Here is a 22,632-nt window from a genome sequence, read left to right as displayed (position 1 = left end):
TCAAATGATAGTAGCATTAATGTGCATAAAAGCCATTGAATACAGATTTTTTCCCCCCTTTGAGGGTTTATAGTTATTGCTTTGTTTTGTTTTCATGCTTCTTTTTTCTTTAGTGTTTTGCAACGGGGTGATAATATGTACTGTGAATGTTCAAGTGCAACAAATGAGTGCTACTGTGTTCTGTTTGTTCAATAAAATGTGCTGGTGTCCCGTCTTTTGGCATGTGCAATTTTAGCATCTGACCGCTACCTCTGTACGACGCAGCTTTACTCCAGGATTTAGTCGTAGTGTTAAACATAAACAGTTTATGAATTTAAATAAGGAGTTTAATTATGCACAAACTGCACATAACGCTGATTAACACAGGAAAGACAAAATGGGTGTGTGATTTCTTACAAACCAACAAGCTGCTTTGTTTTTATTGGAGCAAATACGGAAAACGATCAAACCCTGCTTCAAAACGTAACATCAAATATCAAGACGGCTGGCAAAAAAGCAACATCTCTCCAAGAAAGGACTGACAGTCATTTTTTTCTACTTTGCAACCCTTCAGACTCGAACATGAAGGAAATGTGAACGATGCACAAGCATTAAGCAGTCGCTGAGGCTTGACGAGGGATAATTTTACCTAAAGCACCTTGATACATGAGGAGTAGGATCAAAATATTCTCCAATAATCAAGGATCAAACTGGTTATAAATGATGTTATTCCACTACAACTGAACATCAAGAGATGAAACCATTGAAACTTTTGGTTTATGTCCAGGAAACTCCAGATCTTAATCCATGCAGAACATGGTGATGCTTTGCATAATAAAGTATTTCTCCATTAAAAACTCCATTTAATGCTAATTACTGACCTTCAGTATCCCATAGAAACATCTTACAAAAGATCTGACAAAACCTAAGCAGGAAAGTTTGTGGATAAACAAAACTATAGTGAAAGAGAGGCCGTTAAAATGTTTACAGCTTTTTAAAACATTCCTCTCAACCTTAAAATAAATAAAACATTACTTCTGACCTACATGTTCACTCACAAAAAACTCCCTCTGTCTCAAAAACAACTTGGAAAGAAGAGAAGCAGTCAAGATGAACACTGGTGATTAAAATCAGCTGATAACTGTGGCTGGAAAAATTCAAAACAAGCACCTGCCTGCATGACTGGCTCATTTTGCTGATTTTCTCAGCAGTGGTTAAATTATGTCTGCTTGGCTGCAGAAATGCTCACTGGACGCCAAACTGCAGAGGACAGAAGCTGGTCGACCAGCGGCTGATTGTAATTAAAGACAACAAACTAGAAAAACTAAATAACTTAAAGTTCAGTTGTGTCTAAGCTTTAAATTGCAGACGTCATGTTTCAGAAAACCCCGTCTCGCTGCACATTTACAAAAACACACGCAGACACTGAGGCGAGACGAAAGGAGCAGCAGCAGGTCGGCTTCTTTAATAACCCGAAACGCAGCCTGGCAGCACTAACAGCTTGACCACAGCGTCAAACAGGAGGATGCTTTCAAGAAAAATCAATCCTTTTGATCTTAGCTGACCCAGAAAGAACCACACAGCCTGGAGAGAGCCATGTGATGCTGAGGTTTTACCACATATTCAAGACTAAAAAAAAAATAGAAATAACCAGAAGGTGGCAGCAAAACACCTAAATCGGATCTACAGTTCATTACACAGCATCACGAATCCAACCTAGAGTTATTTAGCCTGCAGTCTTTACAGACAACCACACAAACTACCTATAAAAGAAATATATTCTCATGGGAATCTGACCTTCCTAAGATCACATTTTTTATATATGTCTTTTTTTTTTACTTTAAATTTGCTATCAAATATTTCACTACCAAAAAAAGTCAACTGCAAAAATGAATCTGTAAAATTTTACCTGCAAAAATCTCTCCTGCAGGAAATTTTCCTACAAAAATTTGCCTGCAAATGCATTGACACTGAAGATCAACTCGAGCAGCTTGTAGTAAATGAAATTATGCTGATTTGATCACAAGTGAAACAGTTAGTTAGTTAGAGCAGCTAAATGCTAAAAGATGATGTCACATCACCAAAAAGTGTAATTTGAATGGTGAAAAGTTGTTCAACTCCACTTGGTCTTGATTAATTTGGTCACCAAAAGGTCACCATATTTCCAGATACATTTCTGCAGATAAATTCCTGCAGGTGAAACTTTTGCTGCCAAATTTAAAATGAAAAAGAAATCATATGCATAACTGCACAGGTGTTATTAATTCAATGTCTAAAAGAAAGTCTGACTCTAAAGAGACCATTTTTTCCATAACATGTTTGTTTCACATCTGAAAGACAGAGGAGAAAAAAACACAACTTGATGAAGGAAACTGAAGACTTTCTTAGAACTCAGACAGAAAATATTTATTTTCCACTCCTCTGTCAAATGAAAGGAGTGTAATTTTTTTTTTTATTTTTTATTTTTGCCATATTCAGTTGTTTACTGGTTTTTGGATCTAATAAGCAGTGTCTCTCATTTTCTTGATGCAGTAATTCATGCAACAGGCAACCTGAAAAAGTGGATAAACTTTTCAGGAAGTCCATATTTCTGCATGAAAAATCATTTTTATTGTTCTTATTTAATATTATAATTTCATGGGAAAATTAATTTTGGGTTTTAATTAGATTTGGGGCATAATCATCAAGATGAACTCTGTGACTGACCGATTCTGGACGATCTTCAAAAAGCCTGACCTGCCGATTCTGATTTCGGCCGATTTTTGTACGAAATGTCGCTAAATGTAGCAAGAAAGTCGCCGAGTTTAACCCTTATTCTAATATTTATCCATTGAATTAGAATCAATTAGGCGAGTCCTCCAGGATGAAGTGTAGTTATATCAACTGTTCTGCGTGTTCCTACCTGGAGGTATCGAGCCTGGTGGCATGAAAGTTTCTCCCCCAGAGGAACCACCACTTTCTCCACACTCCGCCGGTGGGAATGAGCCTGGATGTCTGGGCTTTCCTCTGACCGCAGCTCGATGTGTGAAATCAGCAAATTGGAAATCACGGACTGAACCGACTGGAAAGAGGACACGAAGTGTCAAGTCAAGTGTCAGAGATTGGTTACCGTGGCGATTTAAATTCAAGTCACAGTAGTTACAGGAAAACAGACGAGGTGATGTCACCTTTGTGTCTCCTCCTGGAGTGGCACTGAGGGCCAAGATGCGAAACTGCAACGTCTGACTGCTCAGCTGTCTGATCACCTGAGTGAGAGAAAAAGGTCAAGAAAATAAAGTGTTTATTTTCAGCCCCATTAACTCTGATACGTCCAAATAAACCATCCATCCATCCATCCATTTTCTTGCACCCTTTTTCCCTCAGTGGGGTCGGGAGGGGTGCTGGTGCCCATCTCCAGCCAACGTTTCGGGCGAGAGGCGGGGTACACCCTGGACAGGTCGCCAGTCTGTCGCAGGGCAACACAGAGACACACAGGACACACAACCATGCACACACACACTCATACCTAGGGGCAATTTGGAGAGGCCAATTAACCTGACAGTCATGTTTTTGGACTGTGGGAGGAAACCGGAGTACCTGGAGAAAACCCACGCATGCACAGGGAGAACATGGAGACTCCATGCAGAAAGACCCCAGGCCGGGAATCGAACCCAGAACCTTCTTGCTGCAAGGCAACAGCTCTACCAACTGCGCCACTGTGCAGCCCTCCAAATAAACCAGTAATTTAGTTAGTTAAATGACTTCACCTGTGTGGTATTTAATCTGGACATAAACCCAAAGGTTTGAGGACGTAAGCATTTGGTGGTTTAATCGGATTAACTGATTACTGAAATTATCGTTAACTCAGTTATTTATTATTAACTGGAATACAGAAACTCAAAATTAAGTCATTTGCTGGAGAAAAAAAAATCAGAGTATTAATTATGCCAAAACTATACAAAGTACATAATTATTTGCATTAAAGATTATTCACTTCCAATACCAATACTGAGGTTTAATATTGGCCAAGATCAATTCAATACAGAAAATCAGCAGAACGGACTTAAATGTGCTGAATTACACATTTATTTGATAACTCTGCACCAGTACAGTTCATTTAAATACACCAATAGCTTTATAAGGTTGGTCAAACATGTAATAAAACCACAACTTTAATTTGTTCAGTCAGTGCACTTACGAGCATAACAGCTAAATTAAAATAAACTAGAAAAATTGCTGTTCCTAGTGAAACAGCCGTGAGAATGCAAATTTGCAGAATGATTGCTGCAGAATATCCAAGAAAGAGCAGAACAAAGCATAAGAAGTAGGAAAAAAGCATAAGAAAACTAGTCATACATGGTAGAAATCCTTTGCTAAATAGTAAAATGTAGCAACAGAACTCAGCAGAAACAGAAATTTGTATTCAACCTCAAATATTTGAAAAGTACAATTGTTAAATATTTGAAAACGTACAATAGTAACATTTAGCAAAGGATATAGCATAAAACAGAAGCAGAAATTTGTACAATAGTAAAATATTTGAAAAAGTACAATAGTAAAAAATAGCTAAATATGTAGCATAATTCAGAAGAAGAAGCAGAACATTTTGATATATGAATTGCTAAAATGGATTAATGTTTGCAGAATAATAATAATAATAATAATAATACATTTTATTTCAAAGGCGCCTTTCTGGCACTCAAGGACACCGTACAATAGTTAAAAAAAACTGTGACAGAAACAAATAAAATGTAACAAGTAAAAGTAGATAAAAATAAGTAAAACAAAACAATGTATCTATATAAAGACTATGTAAAATCAGGCAAACCAATTGTGTCATGTGGAAAAGGCAGATCTAAAAAGGTGTGTTTTGAGTTCGGTTTTAAAATTTGATAATGACTTTATGTTTCTAAGGTATGGTGGTAATGAGTTCCATAGTTGGGGAGCAGAGCGACTGAAAGCTCTGCTCCCCATGGTGGTGAGACGGGCAGAGGGGACAGTGAAATGGATAGAGGAAGATGATCTGAGGGAGCGAGAGGGAATGGCAATATGAATAAGATTTGAAAGATATGGTGGGGAGAGATTGTAAAGGGCCTTGAAAGTGTGCAGAAGAATTTTGTAATCTATGCGGAACTTGGTGGGCAGCCAATGGAGTCTTTGCAGGACAGGAGTGATGTGGTGCATGGATGGGGTTTTGGTAACGATACGGGCAGCTGAATTCTGGACCAGTTGGAGCTTATGGAGAGATTTCTGGGTGAGACCAAACAGAAGGGAGTTGCAGTAGTCCAGGCGTGATGTCACAAGACAGTGAACAAGGATGGCAGTGGAATGGGGAGTAAGGGAGGGGCGGAGGCGGTTGATGTTGCGTAGGTGAAAATATGTTTGCAGAAGACCTTTGTAGACAGTAAAACCAGAAACCAGTGCCTTAATCAGTTTTTGTTTTTGTGTGACCTGTCGCCAGTCTTAAATGTTATGGTTATGTAAGCGTGCAGCCGTGTGCCTGTGAGCAGACAAAAGAGATAAAGAAAAGACAGAGTCCTTTACATGGGCTTGAGCCAACATGTGCCCTACACAGTAATCAGCCATTGTCTCCTTTTGCTCTGCCATGAGAGAGGGCCAACCAGGTCAACTCTCCATTTGAACAGTTTACAACAGTCATTCCAACTTTTTGCTATATTTTGCACACACACACACACAAAAATCAGCAAGTCGGGATTTTTAAAGATCGGTGATCGGCCAGAAAATTGCAATCAGTGCACCGTTGCTTTCTTTATGATCTGTCTGAAGAACAGTTAATTACTGAAATCAATTTAAAGACTGTTATTGCAAACAAAATACATCTAGTAGTTATTAAATTTCTTGAACATCTTGACTGCTATAATAATCATTAGCTTCAGCAGTTACCGCTGATGGAAGTAAAGATCTGAAAGCTGGTTACCTGACAGTAGGCATGGTTACCCAATGCCTTGTGAGCTTCATCGATCACCACACACTTGATCTCCTTTGCAGGACAGGTTTCTCTAGAAAGATCGTTCACCATCACCTGAGGGGTGAGGAAGAAGACGCGTCTGGACTTCCACACCTCCTGCCTCTGCTTTGCTGCCGTGCTGCCTGCAAAAAACCCAAATATCAACCATGTTAGCAGCGGCTAAAACAAATATGATGGTCATCATCTGGGAATGCACTGATATTAATATCTGTATCACAAGAGTGGATGGTATGGATTTAAAGTTGTATCACTGTATTTTTGGATCCTAGAGTGATGACTATAAATGTAGCAATAAAAAATAATTTAATACTCCTCTTTTAGGTAAAAACATACCCATTTGTAACATGTTTTCTTTAGGACTCATAAAAAATGTAATTCGTATCACAAAACTGCAAACAGTACCTGTGTTTAATCATATTTTAAAATCTATTGATATTTATTGATACTGTCCAGACTGCTAGAAATAACAGTCTGGACAGTTTTGGGGGTTTTAAAAATCACTAATCAAAATTTATCACTGCAACAATAAATCAAAATTCTTATCATAATTAGAAATTGATCCCGATAAATAATACAATAAATGCCCAGACCTGCTATATCAGTCCCGGTATTGAAAAAAATTCTAGATCAGGTATTGTGACAATGTGTCCAGTCCATAAGGGCAGATCTATTCAGTCTAATTCTATCATTTGTGCTCTGAGTGACTTCATGCTTTATTATTTAATTTATGTTATATATAGAAGTCCTAATTGGACTTTATGAACAATTTGACAAAACGTTTATTGCAGTTTATTTCTTAAGTTATTGTTTTGATCAGTTTATTTATTTTACATTGGCTCTTATACTCATAATTGCACTGATTGAAGACATTAATGTTTTTACTACATGTTGGATCAAGCTTGTGAAGCTTTTGGTTTATTTAAGTGTGTTGTACTGGTGCAGAGTTATCAAATATGTTTGTAATTCAGTACATTTATGTCTATGTTTAAAAAAATAAGCATTTTAAGTCAATTCAGCTTTTTTTCTGTATCAGATCGGTATCAGCCAATACTAAACCTCAAATATCTGTATTCAAAGTGAAAAAAGTGGACTGTGTAGCCCTATATTAAATGCAAAAAGTATATAAATTTTATAGTTTTAGTTTAATTACTCCTCTGAAAAAATTTTTGTTTCAGTGAGTCTGTATATTCCAGTTAATAATGACTTCAATAATTGATTAAGCTGGCTGATTATTAATAGCCATAATCAGGTGTGTTATAAACCAACTATGTGTGTGTTTTAACAAAAATAAATGTTTTAAGTCAATTCAACACCGTTTTTTAGTATCGGCCGATATTAAACCTCAAATATCTGCATCGGTATCGGAAGTGAGAAAAGCAGATTGGTGCATCCCTGGTGTGTTTACCTGTCAGCTCAGCCATGTGGTCCTGAGGGATTCCCATCACTTTATAACAGGCCTCGATCTGCTGGGCCACCAGAGGTTTGGTGGGAGCCATGAACACAATCTTTCCTGCTGGATACCAGCGGTAGAAGTTGTACATAACCACAGAGGCTATGAAGGTTTTTCCTAAACCAGTAGGGAGACACACCAGTGTGTTCTGGCACAGGGAAGCCTCTGATATCTTCAGCTGATAGTCTCTAATAGGATAGTTGGTGGGGTAGATCCACACGTCAGCTGAGGTGCTGTCAAAACCTGGGAGATGTGGATATATCTTCTTACAGGATGGACTACTAAAGGGAGCAACACTTTGTCCTTTTGCGTGGTTATTTTGTAAACTGTCACTGTTCTCAAGCTGGAGGCTCCTTTCAGCTTCATAGACAGCCACCACCATTAAGTCATCGTCATCTTCATCTTCAGGGATGACGTATTCTTGTCTCTCTGCTGTATGTGTGCTATTCTGACCAATTACTGTCCATGGAGATTTTTGCTGGTGAGGAGGAGGGTTTGTTGGAGCTACCTGAGCTCTGCTGGAGGATGTCCGGATCGCCCCGGTAGCCTTTCGGGCATCCTTCCCCGATTGGACCGCTTTGTTCTGGGACACAGAAGCCCCCCAAGTCTGGAACAAAGTTCTCTGATTTGAACCACCACTCATTTTTATCAGCCGTGGCACAAAACTTTAAGAAAAGTGCCATGTGACTAGCTGCTACATCTCAACCCGAACACAAACATAAAGTCACTTCCGCCGGCGTGCTTTCCAAAATAAAACCCCCTAGACGATAGCTACAGGTTTAAATTCGTGGGTGTACCTCCGTTGTTTTAACATAGTGAACAAAATGTATAACTTGTACTAATTTTAGGATAAGCGATTGAGAAAAGCATACGGACTTTATATTTTTCATTGAAATGCTTTTAGTTTTTAAGCTAGATCCCGGAAATGGGTAAAAAAGTTTGAGTTAACTCCCGCTCTCTGGTTAACTGCTGTCATGTTACCATAACAATGGACAGAAGCAAATTGGACAAAATAATTACACGTTTCCAGGTGACAAATACATTTCAGTAAAGCGGAAATGTTGGTTATATTCATTACCTAAAGACCGACTGTTGCTATTGCTGTTTTTGCTCGGGCCCTGTAGATGCTATTAGCCGTTAGCACAGCTGCAGAATTTACTCCGATGCTAACTGTGTCGTCTCTGTAGGCGCGTGCGCGCGGATACCTCACGAGAACCGAAGTGTGGCGCGCGCGTGAGGACTTTGAGGAGATCGTAAGGGAGGTAGAAGGAGATCTGACTCATTTAAGATGGACTGATACGACCTTATCCATCCCACACTTTACAGACACAGTAAGTAACTTCCTGTCAGAGGTTGTCACTTTGCATTTAATTCAAGATATTCCACTGAAAAACTGGATATGACTTCAATAAACAGATTATCAGTTTTTGATGTATATAAAGAAAGGTGAATAAATATGCCTGCAGCCTATTTCAAATCAATAATCATATGCTACCTGCTGCAGATAGTTAATAAAGTTCTAACACTTTGATAAAATAAATTTAAGCACACAACTGTTATGTTCAAGTTTTATTTATGTGATCTTGAGGGCCACATAAATAGTTATGGCGTGCCAGATTTGGCCCGCAGCCCTTAAGTTTGACACATTTGCTCTACAAGTTGAAATGTTATGTATAAAAAAAAATTATCTAAAGATTTTGGCTTCTTTATATTGAGAACTTTTTCTGCCGCTTTCACATAAACATACAGTTTTATTTTATCACATTATTTTTGTCCTGTATTTTGTTGCTTTTCCTTATATTTAGTGGGGGGGGGGTATGTTTATATGGTCTTAATATAATTTTATTTCTCTGTTCCTTTATTTACTTGTAAAATGCATCAGTTGTTGCGTGTATGACTAGTGCTAACCAAATAAAGTTGCCTTTAGTATTCAGGAAGAAGAAAAACATAATGCCAAATAAATCAGTTAATTGTATACAAAATTAAAATGATTATTGATAAACAATATCTTTTAAAAGACAGTTTTGTGTACAGAGACTTCATAATAAATTTTATTTATGGTTTCGGGTCTTTTAATGCCTTTTTGTTTATTGTTTTTGGTTGTTGTGTTTTATTTTGGATATTTAAAATGTCTTCCGGTTCCAGCGTACAAAATGAAAGTTCATTAGTCTTTGCGATGGCAAGCTTGAATTATTTTTGCAATTATGTTTATATTAGCTGAAAATGGTTTCAAAACAACAATATTATCATTTATAGCTGATTTCTGCGATAATTTACTGTCCTGTGAAATAGAATAAATTAATGCACCAATTTAAACAATACAAATGTTATGGTTTGAGTTACCTGCACCTATCCAGCATCAAATATCCAAGCATCACTGGAATTAAATTCAGAGATATGGAAAATGTTAGCCGATTCAGCCAAAAATCCAATGTTTTCAATACTTTCATCCATGTACTGACAGGATGGAGCATGTCTTCAGCCTGCTAGACGTTTACTGAAGCCACCAGACCCAGAACTAGACGTCAGTACTTCCCAGAGTCCAGATTCCCTAGAAGAGGAGGGACAGGAGCGCTGTGTCCACCCGGAGAGGACAGAAGCTGAAAGGGAGGATTGGTCCAGCATTCCTCTGAGATGTGATGGAGGGATGATGGAGAGCACAAGAAGGTCCTCCGTCGTCTGGAGCAGTCCAGAGCTGGACCATAATGTCTACCCTCAGAAAGGTGAAACGTTTTTCTGCTAGTTCAGCATTCACTGTATTTTATTTCAGCTGTTTCTCAATTTAAAGTTTCAGATTTTGATCTTTAAAAATTGGAGGACAGGATCTGCCTCCACACTCTAAAACATTTGAGCCATACTTGGTTGTGTCTACTATGTTCTATTCTTTAAATCAAATAAATTCAGCGTGTTTTAGACTTTGAACCAAAATGTGTGAGTTTGTAAAAGATAAACTTACAGTAGTAAATAGTGTACATTTTTTATTAATTTAGTCAAACACCCAACAGTTTAATGAGCTAGAATTTTTAGGTTAGCACTTAAAAAAGTGGAAGAAGAAAAAGACAGGGGTGGGAACTATTTCCCAGAATGCTTAGTGGCATCTTTCCACTGAGATGGAAGTGCGTTACATTGATCTGACTCTAGTTTGTTATTAATGTAAATGTTTATTTTAATGTCCTATTCTCACTAAATGTTTTTTTTAATCATAATTCATTGTGACGTTTAATAAAATTCATTATCAGATCAGAAATTTTGTTCATGCAAGAATTTAAATTATTCTAAAGTAAATCGTTGTATAATAGAGAAATGTGTCTCTAACTGGGTGAAGGCAGTTGTTTCTTGCATATTGTGAAAAGATTATTTGGCTTCAATTGCAACTTTAAATTAAAACTAGCAATTCAATATTAATGAACTGAAAAAACAATGTTTAAACAACTTGTCTCTTGTTAAATCAACTTAATGAGGTTTTTAATTACTGAGTTAAAACCAAAACAATTTTCTTGTTGACTTAAATTGCATTTCCAAGGCAGCAGGTGGACTTTCATTTCCAAGCTAAACCACCTTCTAATGTTTTACAGTGCATAAGTCACACATTTAGATTTGTGTTGACATAAAACTGAATCTCTATTTGCAGTGTTGAGTTTGTAATCCTTCATTCAGGTTTCCAGCAGTACTGCCTGGCGCAGGAGGTGCCCCGAACTTCACAGGCGCTGCGTCTCCATAGAAACACTTTGACCATGGAGCTGGTCTGGCTCCAACAAGCTATCGACAGCAGGAAGAAGGTATGAGCCAAAAATCCCTCTATGCTGCCATTTTCTGAAGGTTTTTCTAAATTTTTCCTTGGTTATTGTTTGAAATTGCAACACCTGACTATGACTTAATGTTGGCATGAAAAGGTTTCGTGATAAAGCTGATACGTATCGGGAAACCTTTATTATGATCTTTTGTGCTTAAATGTGGGAGAAAGTGATGATAAAAAATGTTTAGCATGTGGAAAATAAACAAAAAAAGAGAACAACTTCTCAGACAAATCTACTCAAGAAAATTTTTGAAAGATTTCAAAGAATTGTCTCATTTGAAGCAAAGTCTGAAAAATAAACTTTTTTTAAATTTGAGTTAGATGCTTTAATGTATTTATTACTTAAGGAAAACACACAGGAAGTTCAGGGAAAGTACCAACTAAGTTTCAAGCTTGGCAGAAGCATTTCCAGATTTCAGAAAAGCTTCAGCAGTGTTAATATTTTGCATCTTTGTGATGGTAGGAAGAGCTCATCCTACCATCTAATTTTAGCCTGTAGCTGCACAACAATCACTGTTTTTAATGTGTTTTTCTTATGTTTCTTTACAGTACCTATCGCTGAAGGACAAACTTTACAAAGTCGAACGTTTGGCTCCTGACTCACCCTAATATCATCTTTGTTGAAAATGATTTGTATTTATTATTTATGATATAATGTATAATGTGGTGCATTTAAAACATGCATGTAAAAGGAAATAAATTATATTTTTCTACAAAGATATCTCTGCTTTATCTGATGGACCGTTATTATTTTCCACCAGTTAGTCAGGAAAGTAGCTCATTCAGCTTAATTCAAAAGCTAATCTTTGGTTAAATCTGATCCACTGTGAAAAATTCTGATAAAAATGATCATTTAGGAGGTTTGTTGTGTAATTATTCCACCATAATGGTTTGTAAATATCTTTAAAACAAGGCCTGAAACAATTAATCGTGATTAATCGTCAACTAATTTAGCAATCAATTAATTGTTAATTGGAGTATAAAGACTCAAATATATGCATTTGCTGACACAAAAAACAACATACTGAGAGCAATAAGTAAGCCAAAACTGTACAAAATATATACATTTTGCGATTAAGATAAAAATAAATGTCTGTAAATATGTTCTGCCCGAAACTCATTGTCAGTTTTAGCTTAATTTTGTTCAAATTCTGTAACAGAATAAATCCTAGTAAGCATCTTTTGCTATCCAATTAATCAGCTAACAACAAAAATAATTATCATATTAGCCCTGCGCTGTGTTAATGTAACTTTTCACATGTTGATGTTAGAAATATGTTTTGCTACAATCATACACTAAAGGAATGCTGTGTTGATGAGTTTTAGTCATAAAATGTTTATTTTCTCTTTTTAATAAGGTTTTGCATTATTTATCTGCATGTATTTTTATTGTCGCATAAAAACTGAATTGGTGGTTGAATGAAAAATCTGCACAATATTCAGATATTTTATACGATTGATCGGTTAATCATCAGAATGATCAATTAGTTTCAGCCCTAATTAAAACTCCTGATTAATGAAGTTTATACCCATTATGAATGTATTTTTAAACATCCTATCGGAGCTGCGGGTCTGGAAACCTGTTGATAGTTTTGTATTTGAATGTTCTTTGTGTCCCAAACTTATTTAATAATTGCTTTTGGAGAACACATGAACAGGTGTGGCGGTTATCTTATTGATTCAGCCCACAGCGCAGAGACCCACCCACTCTCCCCTCCTCTGTCACTCGCTTTTGTTGTGGTTTCTGTCGATGGTTTGGCCCACAGAGCCAGCCCTCGTTGGCCCTGCTGCCATGGCAACCAGGAAATACTCACCGCCGTCAAAGTAGTAGTAGTGTCCGCGAGAGAGGGGGGCAGAGATCGGAGCAGAACGTGGGGAGCGGGAGTCTAGACGGACCACAGCAGCAGAAGGGATCGATTTCCACGTCCGGCTGTGCTGAACCTCGTCCTCCTGTAGGTTTGTCACTAAACAGTGTTTGCTGCAGTTAAATCAGAGGTAATCAGCTGCTGAACAATGTTTTCAGAGAGTTCAATGTGCTGCTTTGGGATTTAGAATAGATGTGTGGTGAGAGTTTTTTAATATTTACCTTTAATAAATGGATGTCGCTCAGAGATGGCTGCCAGCTCTGCTGCGCCTGTCAAAAACGTGGTGGTGTTCAGGAATGGAGACCCCTTCTTCGGCGGACGCAGGTTTGTGGTCAACCAGCGTCAGGTGGCCACCATGGAGGCCTTTCTGAATGAGGTGACCCAGAGCATCGGCGCCCCGCTGGCTGTCCGGACCCTGTACACCCCCCGGCAGGGCCACAGGGTCTCAGACCTCCAGGACCTCCAGACGGGAGCGCAGTACGTCGCTGCCGGCTTCGAGAGGTTCAAGAAACTGGAGTGAGTACTAAAAACATTTCTATCGGAGAACTTTCTGATTCTTAATCTCCCAGAAAACATCACCATCTTCTGTTTTGTTACAGCTATCTGCATGCAGGGTTAAAAAAGCAGCCTGGAGCTCGTAATGAAGCACAGGTAGGCCTCCTGCACTGTCCATCACTCATTAACAACACTCTAACTGAGGGGATTGCAGCACAAGGCAAGTAAAGTATTGAACACATTAACCTTTTCCATCCTGTTGACATTAAGTTAATGCAAAGTAACTCATACAGGTGGTAAAATCACTCAGAAATAAAGTTAAAGGGGACAAAATTCACATTTTGAACATTTTTACACTTTCATTTGTCTTCTAAAAACAGCCCAAGCACTTTAAAAACTCCACACAACCATTGTTTGGCAGTAAGTTCATTTTTGTTTCAGAAAACCAAACTAGATCCAGAGGTTGTAACTTTCTGGATGTTACAACCTCCATAACGTAACGTCACAAATCAGCAGACCCCGTTACCTAGCAACCCCAGCAGAACTCCGCCCGTTACCTAGCAACCCAAGCTGAGCTCCAGCACGCTCGGTCAGCTGGATTTCAATGGCTGCTGGAAAAGACAAGTATTTTTGTTGTTGACTTGCTGCATTCTTGTTGATTGTGCACGAGGCTCCACTGTTGCTCTTCAGAGATGCACGGTTGTATAATTGTGCATCTGTTTGCAGCCATTGTCACGTGCGAGTGTAAACGTTGGGTTGGGGGGGCGAGGCCGACAGCAGATTATTTGCATTTAAAGTGACAAGAGGCCAAGAGGTTCGTTATGAACTGAACAAACTGAAATCTCATTATCTAAGAATAATTTTGTGCAAAAAGTGTAATGAACATGTTTTGTGTAGACCATAGATCTATCCTAACCTATTCAAGGAAGCATAATAGGTCCCCTTTAAGAGAGCTGAAGTGGAATGGGACATAGGGGAATTATTGAAGACACTTTTGAAAGTATGTTATTGTTTTTAAATCACAAAGGTTATTGAGATCTTCAGTTCTTCTCATATATTTTCAATTGGATTGAAATCAGGGATTAACTGGGTTATTCCAGCTTCTTCATCTTCTTATTATTGTGAAACTAACCAAGAGTTTTCTTGGCTGTTAGCTTGGGATCATTGTCTGTTTTGTCAACAATGTCATGGCACATTTCTCCTTCTCGTACACGAGTCCTGCCTAATTACCATATGCTGAAAACAAAAAGTTAGCATTCCTATCACAAACCTGGTGTGTACAATGACATCCAAACAAAATATGTTCTCCCAGTATGTTTTGCAGCAAACTTCAACCAAACTTGAGCTTTTTTTTCGTCAGTGGAGTCTTGTGCAGCGAGCAATTAGCACATAATTTAATCTGCAGTCATATTTGTCTCAATTTCTTTGTTTACATCAACTGCTTGAGTTGTTATTAACCTCTGCTGCAAAATGTCATATAAAAACCCTATTAGAAATATTTTGATTGGGGAAAAATGTTAATTTCTTCAGCACTTATGTTGCTTACTGCATCTAAAAACTAGATAAATCAAATATGAAAGTCTTTTTAATGTGTTCAATTACTGAGATAAGCTCTTATTTGCCTATCAGTTGTAAATGCCTTTTGTGCTTGCAGTACCACTGATGTCAGCGGTTGTCATGTAAATTGCTTGAAAAGTGGGCTAATCATTACTGCGCCTCTCATTTTCCCCTTGAATTACTATAGAGTCTTTAACTACAGGTGGATAATAGATTAGCCTTGCAGATTGAACCCGTTTTTATCAGAAAAAAGTTCTGAGTTACAACTGAATCCTTTTTTTCTGCAGGTTTTTGCAAACTAAACTAAAGAGTAAGAAGAGAAACTCTTGTGTTTTGCTTCTTGTTTGTACTCTGATCCGCTTCTTTGCTCTTGGTCGTAATTTGTTGGTGTTTGGTGAAAACCATAAAACATTCAGGAATAAATGTGTGACTCTTTCATTTGGATTTTTAACCAGAGTCATTAGGTTTTAAAGTCTTACATGCCAGTGTTGTGGTTACCGTGGAGAAGTGTAATAAACGTGTGTGTGTGTCCATTTAATCCGCTTTTCACACAATCCTATCAGGGCCATGTGCGAGTCCAGGCAGGCTTGGTTTGATGCTCAGACTGGGCGTGAATTAATAAAACGAGTGCGACCTCACAGAAATACAGAACGGCTTCTTTGTTCTGATATCAGCCACATATTTGCGTCTGATTGCTTTTATGTGAAAGATCTTTGAGAGGATAACTCAAATCAGACACGGTAAGTAAATATGCCATCTAAGGACTCTTAGAGCGAGCGTAGTTTCCATGGCTGCCGCTCTTGAGTTTAGACGAGCAGAATATCTAAATAGTCATTATGCGTTTGGGGAAAGTGAGTTTGCTGGGGTGGATATGGATCTGGAGAGTGGAGGCGGCGTAAATGCGATGAGTGGCGTTTAAATTGATCAGACTGCCAGACTGTGATGTTCTGCATTTGATTTTCTAAATATCGCCTCCAGGTAAAAGTCATCCAGAGGCCCAACGTTTCAGCCAAATGGAGGAAGTTCATTCCTGTTCCTTGCATTATTCAGTATGTTTGATAAATCTTTTACACTCTTTTTACTTTTTTCCTATTTTCTTATCTGACGATCACAAAATTCAAAATAGTTTATTTTTTGTGAAAGGCTCAAAGTAGTTCATAAATATTCAACGGTAACGAAAACAGTACAAAGTTGTCCACCCCTCCCCCCCCCAAATAAAATCTGAAAAGTGCGGTGTGCATTTGCTTTGTTAAAACTTTATATCTCCACATTTTACTCCAGTAGATTCATAGAACTGATGAAGATGAAAACTCTTTGTCATGTTTTTAGGTTGACGTTTTCAATTACAAATTTACTTTTTGTTTAACAGAAAATGCAATAATGAATAATTTAAGTTTTTTATCCATGTGTTTGGCCTTATATTATGCAAGCAAGTTCTCGTTACTTGTTCGTTACTTGGAATAACAGACTAAAAATTTTTCTAGAACAAATTTGACCCCAAAGGAGAACCTCTGAAATCGTTTTTCAGACCCACAATCACTTCTTTTTTACTTTGAAATATTTCATGTTGAAACTCTGATTCCCCACACCATGATACTACCACCACCATGCTTCCTTTTTTGGATGATGGATTGAACAGAATCAATTCATATTTCAAACTTGAATGAATGAATTAAAATTAAGATGAAAACATAAAAGTCTTTGTCAACCAGTGCTGTGAAGAAACTAAAGTTTGGAGTTTACCTGCAGAGAAGAAGTTTTTTGCACTTAATCACTGATATAATACATAATTTGACTCTTATCTTAAAGTAAATTGAGTTCAGTATCTTATCACCGGAAACTTTTCTAAATGTATTCCTGTCTTTTTAACGTCCCTGTCAGTGTATTCCGTAATGGAGATCTTCTGTGTCCACCTTTCCGGTTCATCATTCCTCGGAGTTTGCAGCAGGACCTGGATCAGATCCTGAGTCTGATCACCGAGAAAGTCAGCTTACGGACTGGAGCGGTGCGAAGGTCAGGCAGAGCACAACACGCAGTCCTCCGAATGCAAACATGCAGCGTCGTGTTACGGCCACATAGAAAAGAAGTTGTACGTTTCTGGCAAAAAATCTCAGGAATTTTCTAGAAAAAAAAGGGAATTTCTGAGTTTGAAAAACTTTTTTAAAAAATTACTTTTGAAATTGAAAAATTTCAGATTTCTGAAATTTCCAAATTTTTTCTAGAATATTTCTGAGATTCATTTCAGAATTTCTCTGTTTTCTTCTCACAAATTCTCAACTTTTCAAAGTCAGAAATTTCCTTGTTTTTTTCCAGAAAATTTCTGAGATTAATCTTTAAAATTTATTAATTTTTTGTAGCAAATTTGACCCTTTCATCGTCGGAATTTTCTCTGAAATTAATCTTAAACTCTTGAATTTTTTCTAGCAAATTCTTGACTTTTTATATTCAGAAATGTCCTTATTTTTTTGCAGATATTAATTTTTTTTACGTAACACGCCGGGTTTTGGTGCCGTTTCTTTGCAGGCTGTTCTCTCTGGATGGAGTCTCCGTTTCCTCGGCCGGGGAGCTGCAGACCGGCCGCTGCTACGTTGCTGTGGGAACCGAAAGGTTCAAGAAACTTCCATATGTGGAGCTGCTGGTTTCAAAAGCTGCAGAGAGGTATTTTACATAATCTGTATGTGTCTGGAGATGATTCCACCATGAAGCATCAGAAAACTGGAAAACTAAGCAGCAATGACGCAATGGTTTTCCTTTTTGTTGTTTTTAGACATTATCCTGAGAAGAGGAAACTGCTGAGGAGAACACAGGTTAAAAAATCACCTTAGACATTTAATTAGTTGCCTTATTTTATTATGAATGAGCATTTAATAGAAGAGTACAGCCTACAGTGATGTGTGGAAAGTATGATTGGTAGATTTCAGTAGATTTTCTAGAATGAACATGAAAATATTTTTAGAGAAAATTGTAGAATTTTTTTAAAAACCAAAACAAAGTTTTTGGTTGAAAAGTAAAAACAATTTTTTATTAAATTAATCTCAAAAATTTTCTAGAAAAATATAAGGACGTTTTTGAGTTTGAAAAGTTGAAATTTTTCCCTCAATTTCCATGTTTTTTTCTAGAAAATGTCTGAGATTAAACTCAAAATTTTAGTCTTTTGGTGGAAATTTACTCCTACTTTTTTAAATATATTTAATGGCCCTAATACGCTGTCACAGAAAAAACAAGGCATTAGTGAGGAAACATAAAGCAGAATAGTATGAAGTCAAGTTTCTGTAGAGATGTGCAGGTAAACTGTGAATATTTTTCAGTCAAATTATTGTTTTTCTCTCAGAACAGAAAAGCAGGAAGCGGTCCTGAAGACCGGTACAGTGACTCAGCTCTCCTCGACTCCCCAGAGGTAACTCAAATTTAATTCAAAAACACAAATTAAATGTTTCTGTAACTCGTATTAATTCAAGAAATAAAGTTATAAAATAAGGAGAAGCTCTTTCTGTTTCATTAGCTGATGCTGCGGCTGCTTGTTATATTAGCTTAACAAACGATTCAGAGAGAAACTTCAGGTGTAAATCTGTATATTTCTATCAGAATGTATATTGAGCTGTAAGCCTGACTTTCAGTCCGATGGCCGGAGGGTGAAGTCAACAGGAGACGAAGCTGCAGCTCTTCAGGCGTCGCAGCGGCTGAGCAGGAGGGAGAGAGCGGACGAGGCGTCCGGATACTTCGCCCGGACCGTTAACGTTCACAAGAACAGAACGCAGAGCAGACCGCTGCTCACTGACGGACCTGGTGACGAACGCTGCTAAATCTGACCCAAACCCCTCGGAACATTTTACCACGTTGTCGCATTGAAACATCACACATTTGTGTTTTTTATTTGGGTTTTTATCTGTCAAAGGAAACAAATGTAAAAGACAAAATTAACATGCAGCACTGCAAAAACACAAAAGTATTTTTGGTCTTGTTTCTATTGCAAATATGTAACTGCACTTAAAATAAGACAAAACTAATTTACAAATAACTATTCAGCAAGATATAGGAGCTTGCTTCAGGTAAATAATTCCTAAATGTTGATGAAAATGTACTTGTTCCATCTGCAGATTATTATTTGTGCAGCACATTTCAGCAACAAGGCATTTCAAAGTGCTTTACATTATAAAAACAAAAATACAATGTCATAAAACACAAGGTAACAATTGAAACTTTACATTTAATCAAAAATGTTGGTCAGTGTTTCATTTATTATGGTTGATACAGAATTATTCACTAAAAATATGTAGAAATATAGTAAATCCAACCGTTTCAAGTTGAAAACCAGCAGAAACCTTTATTGTGGAATTCTATTATACATATATATATTTGTTACAGGTAAGCCAGGTGTGCTCAAAGCAGAGGAACGGACAAACAGAGAGGAGGCTCACGGTGCAGAGGAGGTGCAGGAGGACGAGAATACGGCTACAGAGCTTCCTGTTGATCAGGTCGGCATCCATGTTTCATTACGTCAGAATGTGTCTGAAATACAGTGAAATAAAACTCATGAAACTGTTTCTGCTACCTGGAAGGCAGCAAGGTGTTTGATGAAAAAACAAGACGAGCAAATTTCGCCAAAATAAATCAGACATTTTGAGATTAATCTCAGTAATTTTCTAGAAAAAACAAGGACATTTCTAAGCTTGAACAGTTGAAAATAAACTAGAAATAAACTCAGAAATTTTGAGCTTAATCTAATCATAGGATTTCTAGAAAAGAATTTGGAAATTTCTGAGCTTGAAAAGTCAAAAATTTGCTAGAAAAAAGAGAAATTTTCAGATTTATGTCAGAAAATTTCTAAAAAAAAACAAAAAAACAAGGACATTTCAGAACTTAAAAAGTCAAACCTTTACTAGAAAAAGAAAATTAGAAATTTTGAGAATAATCAAAAGAGCTCGTTAATCTCAAGAAAATATTTGAAATGTGGAAATTTCTGAGCTTGAAAAGTCAAAAATTTGCTGGAAAAAAGAGAAATTTTCAGATTTATGTCAGAAAATTTCTAAAAAAAAAACAAAAAAAAAAAACAAGGACATTTCAGGACTTAAAAAGTCAAACCTTTACTAGAAAAAGAAAAACAGAAATGTTGAGAATCAAAAGAGCTTGTTAATCTCAAGAAAATATTTGACTTTTGCAAATTTTCTGAGTTCCAAAAGTTGAACATTTTCTGAAAATTTCCAGAACATTTCTGAGATCAAACTATTTCTCAGTTTCTTCTAGCATTTTTTTACTCTTCCCACTCAAACATTTTCTTGTTTTTTTTTCTAGAAGATATTTTGGTGCAAATTTACTCAGTTTTTCCATCTGCAATGGCTCTGATACGTCACAGTAAAAAAGGCATAAGCCAGAGGTTTGGATAAAATTTTAATCCGATTCTCATTGTTTCCCTAAAGACAGTTGCAGAAACAGTTGAAGATGAAGACTTAAGCAACACGGAGGCTCCGGTGCAGAACTCCCCACAGGTGGGCAGCGTTTAAATAACTCTTTGTTCAACGTGATTACACCTAATCCCAGGTTTTCTCTAAATACATCTATTTATTTACTGTTAAAAGAACAATGCATGATGTTTCTCTAACTATAAAACATCAATTTCCTGAGACATGCAGAAAAGAGCGAGCAGCATCAACAGGAGGCGAGTGGAAAGCAGGTAGAGTGAGAGAGTGGGTGTTTAAATCACCAAATGAATCCTGTTTAACTGGGTCGTTTTTATGGATAATTTTTTTCTGTATGAAAGGTGAAAGCATCTGAACAGCAGCTCAGATCCTGGTATAAACACCCACACGTCAGTCTGTCTGCAACGAGACCACGGACTGTACATTTCCACTAATAAACTCTAAAATTTGGAGATGTCAGAAATTTTCAAGAAAAAATAAAGACATTGTCTGAGCTCAAAAAGTTGTACATTTGTGAGAAAAACGGGAATTGAGATTAATTTCAGATACTTTAGAAAGAAAATCTTTAAAAGAAATTAAATTTTTTAAAGTTTTCAAAACAAAACAACCTTAAAGTTGTCAATTTTCATGAAAAACAAATTCAGATTTCACATATTTAAAAAGAAAAACTAGAAAGGTTTCTTTGAAAATTTGTGAAATACATCAACATTTTAATAAATATATTTTTGGAGCTCAGAAATTCCCCATGTTTTCTCTATATATATGAAATTTAATTTTTTTAAGTTTATGAATTTAGAATTCACACATTTTTCTTGAAAATTTCTGGAATTAATGTAAAAATTTCTCACAAATTAACTTTTCAACCTCAAAAAGTTTTTCCTTGAAGTTTTCTGAAATTAATCTCAAAATTCCTGAGTTTCTTTGCAAAAGTTTACCCTTACCTGTAAAAAAAAAAAAACAAAAAAAAAAAAACAGTGGCTCTTGTACAGCGTTGTAGAAAACAGTTTCTGTTTTTGTGTTTAGAAAGAGGCTGAGCTGAAGCCGAAATCGTCACCGTCCCACTCGGAGGGGAAGATCAGGGAAGAGCAGGCGACTCTGCCGACTGCACATCTATAAAATCCTGGAGAAACTTTGCTCTTCTACTGGTTTTAATGGTTTCCTGTGACAGAAGAGCCTGCAGGACGCTTAATGCCGTCTCTGACTGAATGAGTAGTATCTAAACTGTGACACTGAGAAAAGTAAGATTTGTTTGTATTTTGTCTTTTTTTTATCATAAGACATAAATATGAATCAAAATCCAACAAATCTCTGAAAAACCTGCTGAAAGTGAGATTATTTAATCTGTTCATCCTGTTTAAAAGGAGCAGGAACCAACATTCAGTCCTGCATCTTAATCCAACTTAAAATAGTCCAAGGAGATCATGCAAACATTAACACGTTTTTCATTTTCCTATATATGCCATTGTTGTTCACTCTTCTTCATTCAAAGCAAATATTCTTGAATTTCTAGAATTTTCCACCCTTGAAATATAATTTTTACGGATTAGTCTTTATTTTTTCTGGGTTTTTTGTTTTCATGTCTTGGCAGGAAGGAGAGCATCATTTCCCATCTACAGTGCATGAAAAGTCAGATGTTTTCATCGTATGCAAATTGTTAGTTTAATACATGAGAATATATACTTTTTTGTTTGAATCAAATAAAAATTAGATGTGCTTGACTTTCCTCAGTAGTTTAGTACTAAAATATGACATTTAAAGTGACAAAGTCCTTTGTGTCTTAAATCCGTGTATGTCAGCTGTCCTTTTAATTTAACGTTTCTTAAAGTCAACTCAGCAATTTAAAAAATAAAGGCTACTTAGTCATATTTATGTATTAAAGTCTGATATTTAATCAAAAATAAATATGGAGTGAATTGTTTTTATTTTAATTTACAGCTAAATAAATGAGATTCACTAAATTGTTATCTTAACCCTTCATTTGAAATAGATTATTGGAAATATTTGCCAACAGAAATAAGGATGAACTGATTGGTAATTACACCAAAAATATTTTAATCATTAATGTAACAAAATCAGAGCAACAAACAGGAAATCCACAGAAATTC

At 36.7% G+C, this 22,632-nt stretch overlaps 3 protein-coding genes across 11 annotated transcripts in view; 2 read left to right on the top strand and 1 right to left on the bottom strand.

Annotated features, from left to right (window-relative positions):
- fancm (FA complementation group M) overlaps positions 1–8,136 on the bottom strand; it is a 49,582-nt gene extending 41,446 nt beyond the window's left edge. For both annotated transcript variants that reach the window (XM_008399922.3, XM_008399923.3), the window contains exons 1-4: positions 7,353–8,136; positions 5,897–6,069; positions 3,147–3,224; positions 2,882–3,040 (exon numbers count right to left, since the gene is read on the bottom strand). In XM_008399922.3, the coding sequence (XP_008398144.2) occupies positions 2,882–3,040; positions 3,147–3,224; positions 5,897–6,069; positions 7,353–8,040 (1,098 nt within the window). In that variant the 5' untranslated portion in view covers positions 8,041–8,136. The remainder of the gene's footprint in view (positions 1–2,881; positions 3,041–3,146; positions 3,225–5,896; positions 6,070–7,352) is intronic.
- Positions 8,137–8,262: 126 nt separating this feature from the next.
- iqcc (IQ motif containing C) lies at positions 8,263–11,182 on the top strand. The gene is made up of 4 exons (XM_008399919.3): positions 8,263–8,427; positions 8,585–8,728; positions 9,862–10,120; positions 11,055–11,182. The coding sequence occupies exons 1-4, from the start codon at positions 8,386–8,388 to the stop codon at positions 11,180–11,182; spliced, it is 573 nt and encodes a 190-aa protein (XP_008398141.2). The 5' UTR covers positions 8,263–8,385.
- dcdc2b (doublecortin domain containing 2B) lies at positions 11,061–22,584 on the top strand. 8 transcript variants are annotated; one of them, XR_014085813.1, is made up of 14 exons: positions 11,061–11,176; positions 11,743–13,145; positions 13,304–13,574; positions 13,658–13,709; positions 16,089–16,159; positions 16,992–17,123; positions 17,634–17,768; positions 17,878–17,917; positions 18,442–18,507; positions 18,728–18,896; positions 19,476–19,585; positions 20,532–20,596; positions 20,741–20,781; positions 21,551–21,636. XR_014085813.1 is itself a non-coding variant. In XM_081603228.1 (14 exons), exons 3-14 carry the CDS (start codon positions 13,306–13,308, stop codon positions 21,564–21,566), a joined length of 1,170 nt encoding a protein of 389 aa, XP_081459354.1. In that variant the 5' UTR covers positions 11,061–11,176; positions 11,743–13,145; positions 13,304–13,305; the 3' UTR covers positions 21,567–22,584. The 8 variants fall into 8 exon arrangements, 7 of the variants coding, with proteins under 7 accessions (XP_081459354.1, XP_081459353.1, XP_081459355.1 ...); XM_081603228.1 differs by having other exon boundaries at positions 20,528–20,596; positions 21,551–22,584; XM_081603227.1 differs by having other exon boundaries at positions 20,528–20,596; positions 20,733–20,781; positions 21,551–22,584.
- Positions 22,585–22,632: the final 48 nt, after the last annotated feature.

This window comes from Poecilia reticulata, chromosome 22 (genome assembly GCF_904066995.2).
Source record: "Poecilia reticulata chromosome 22, P_reticulata-male-v2, whole genome shotgun sequence".
NCBI lineage: Eukaryota > Metazoa > Chordata > Actinopteri > Cyprinodontiformes > Poeciliidae > Poecilia > Poecilia reticulata.
Note: the sequence above shows the minus strand (reverse complement) of the source record. Positions and strands in the feature narration are given on the sequence as shown.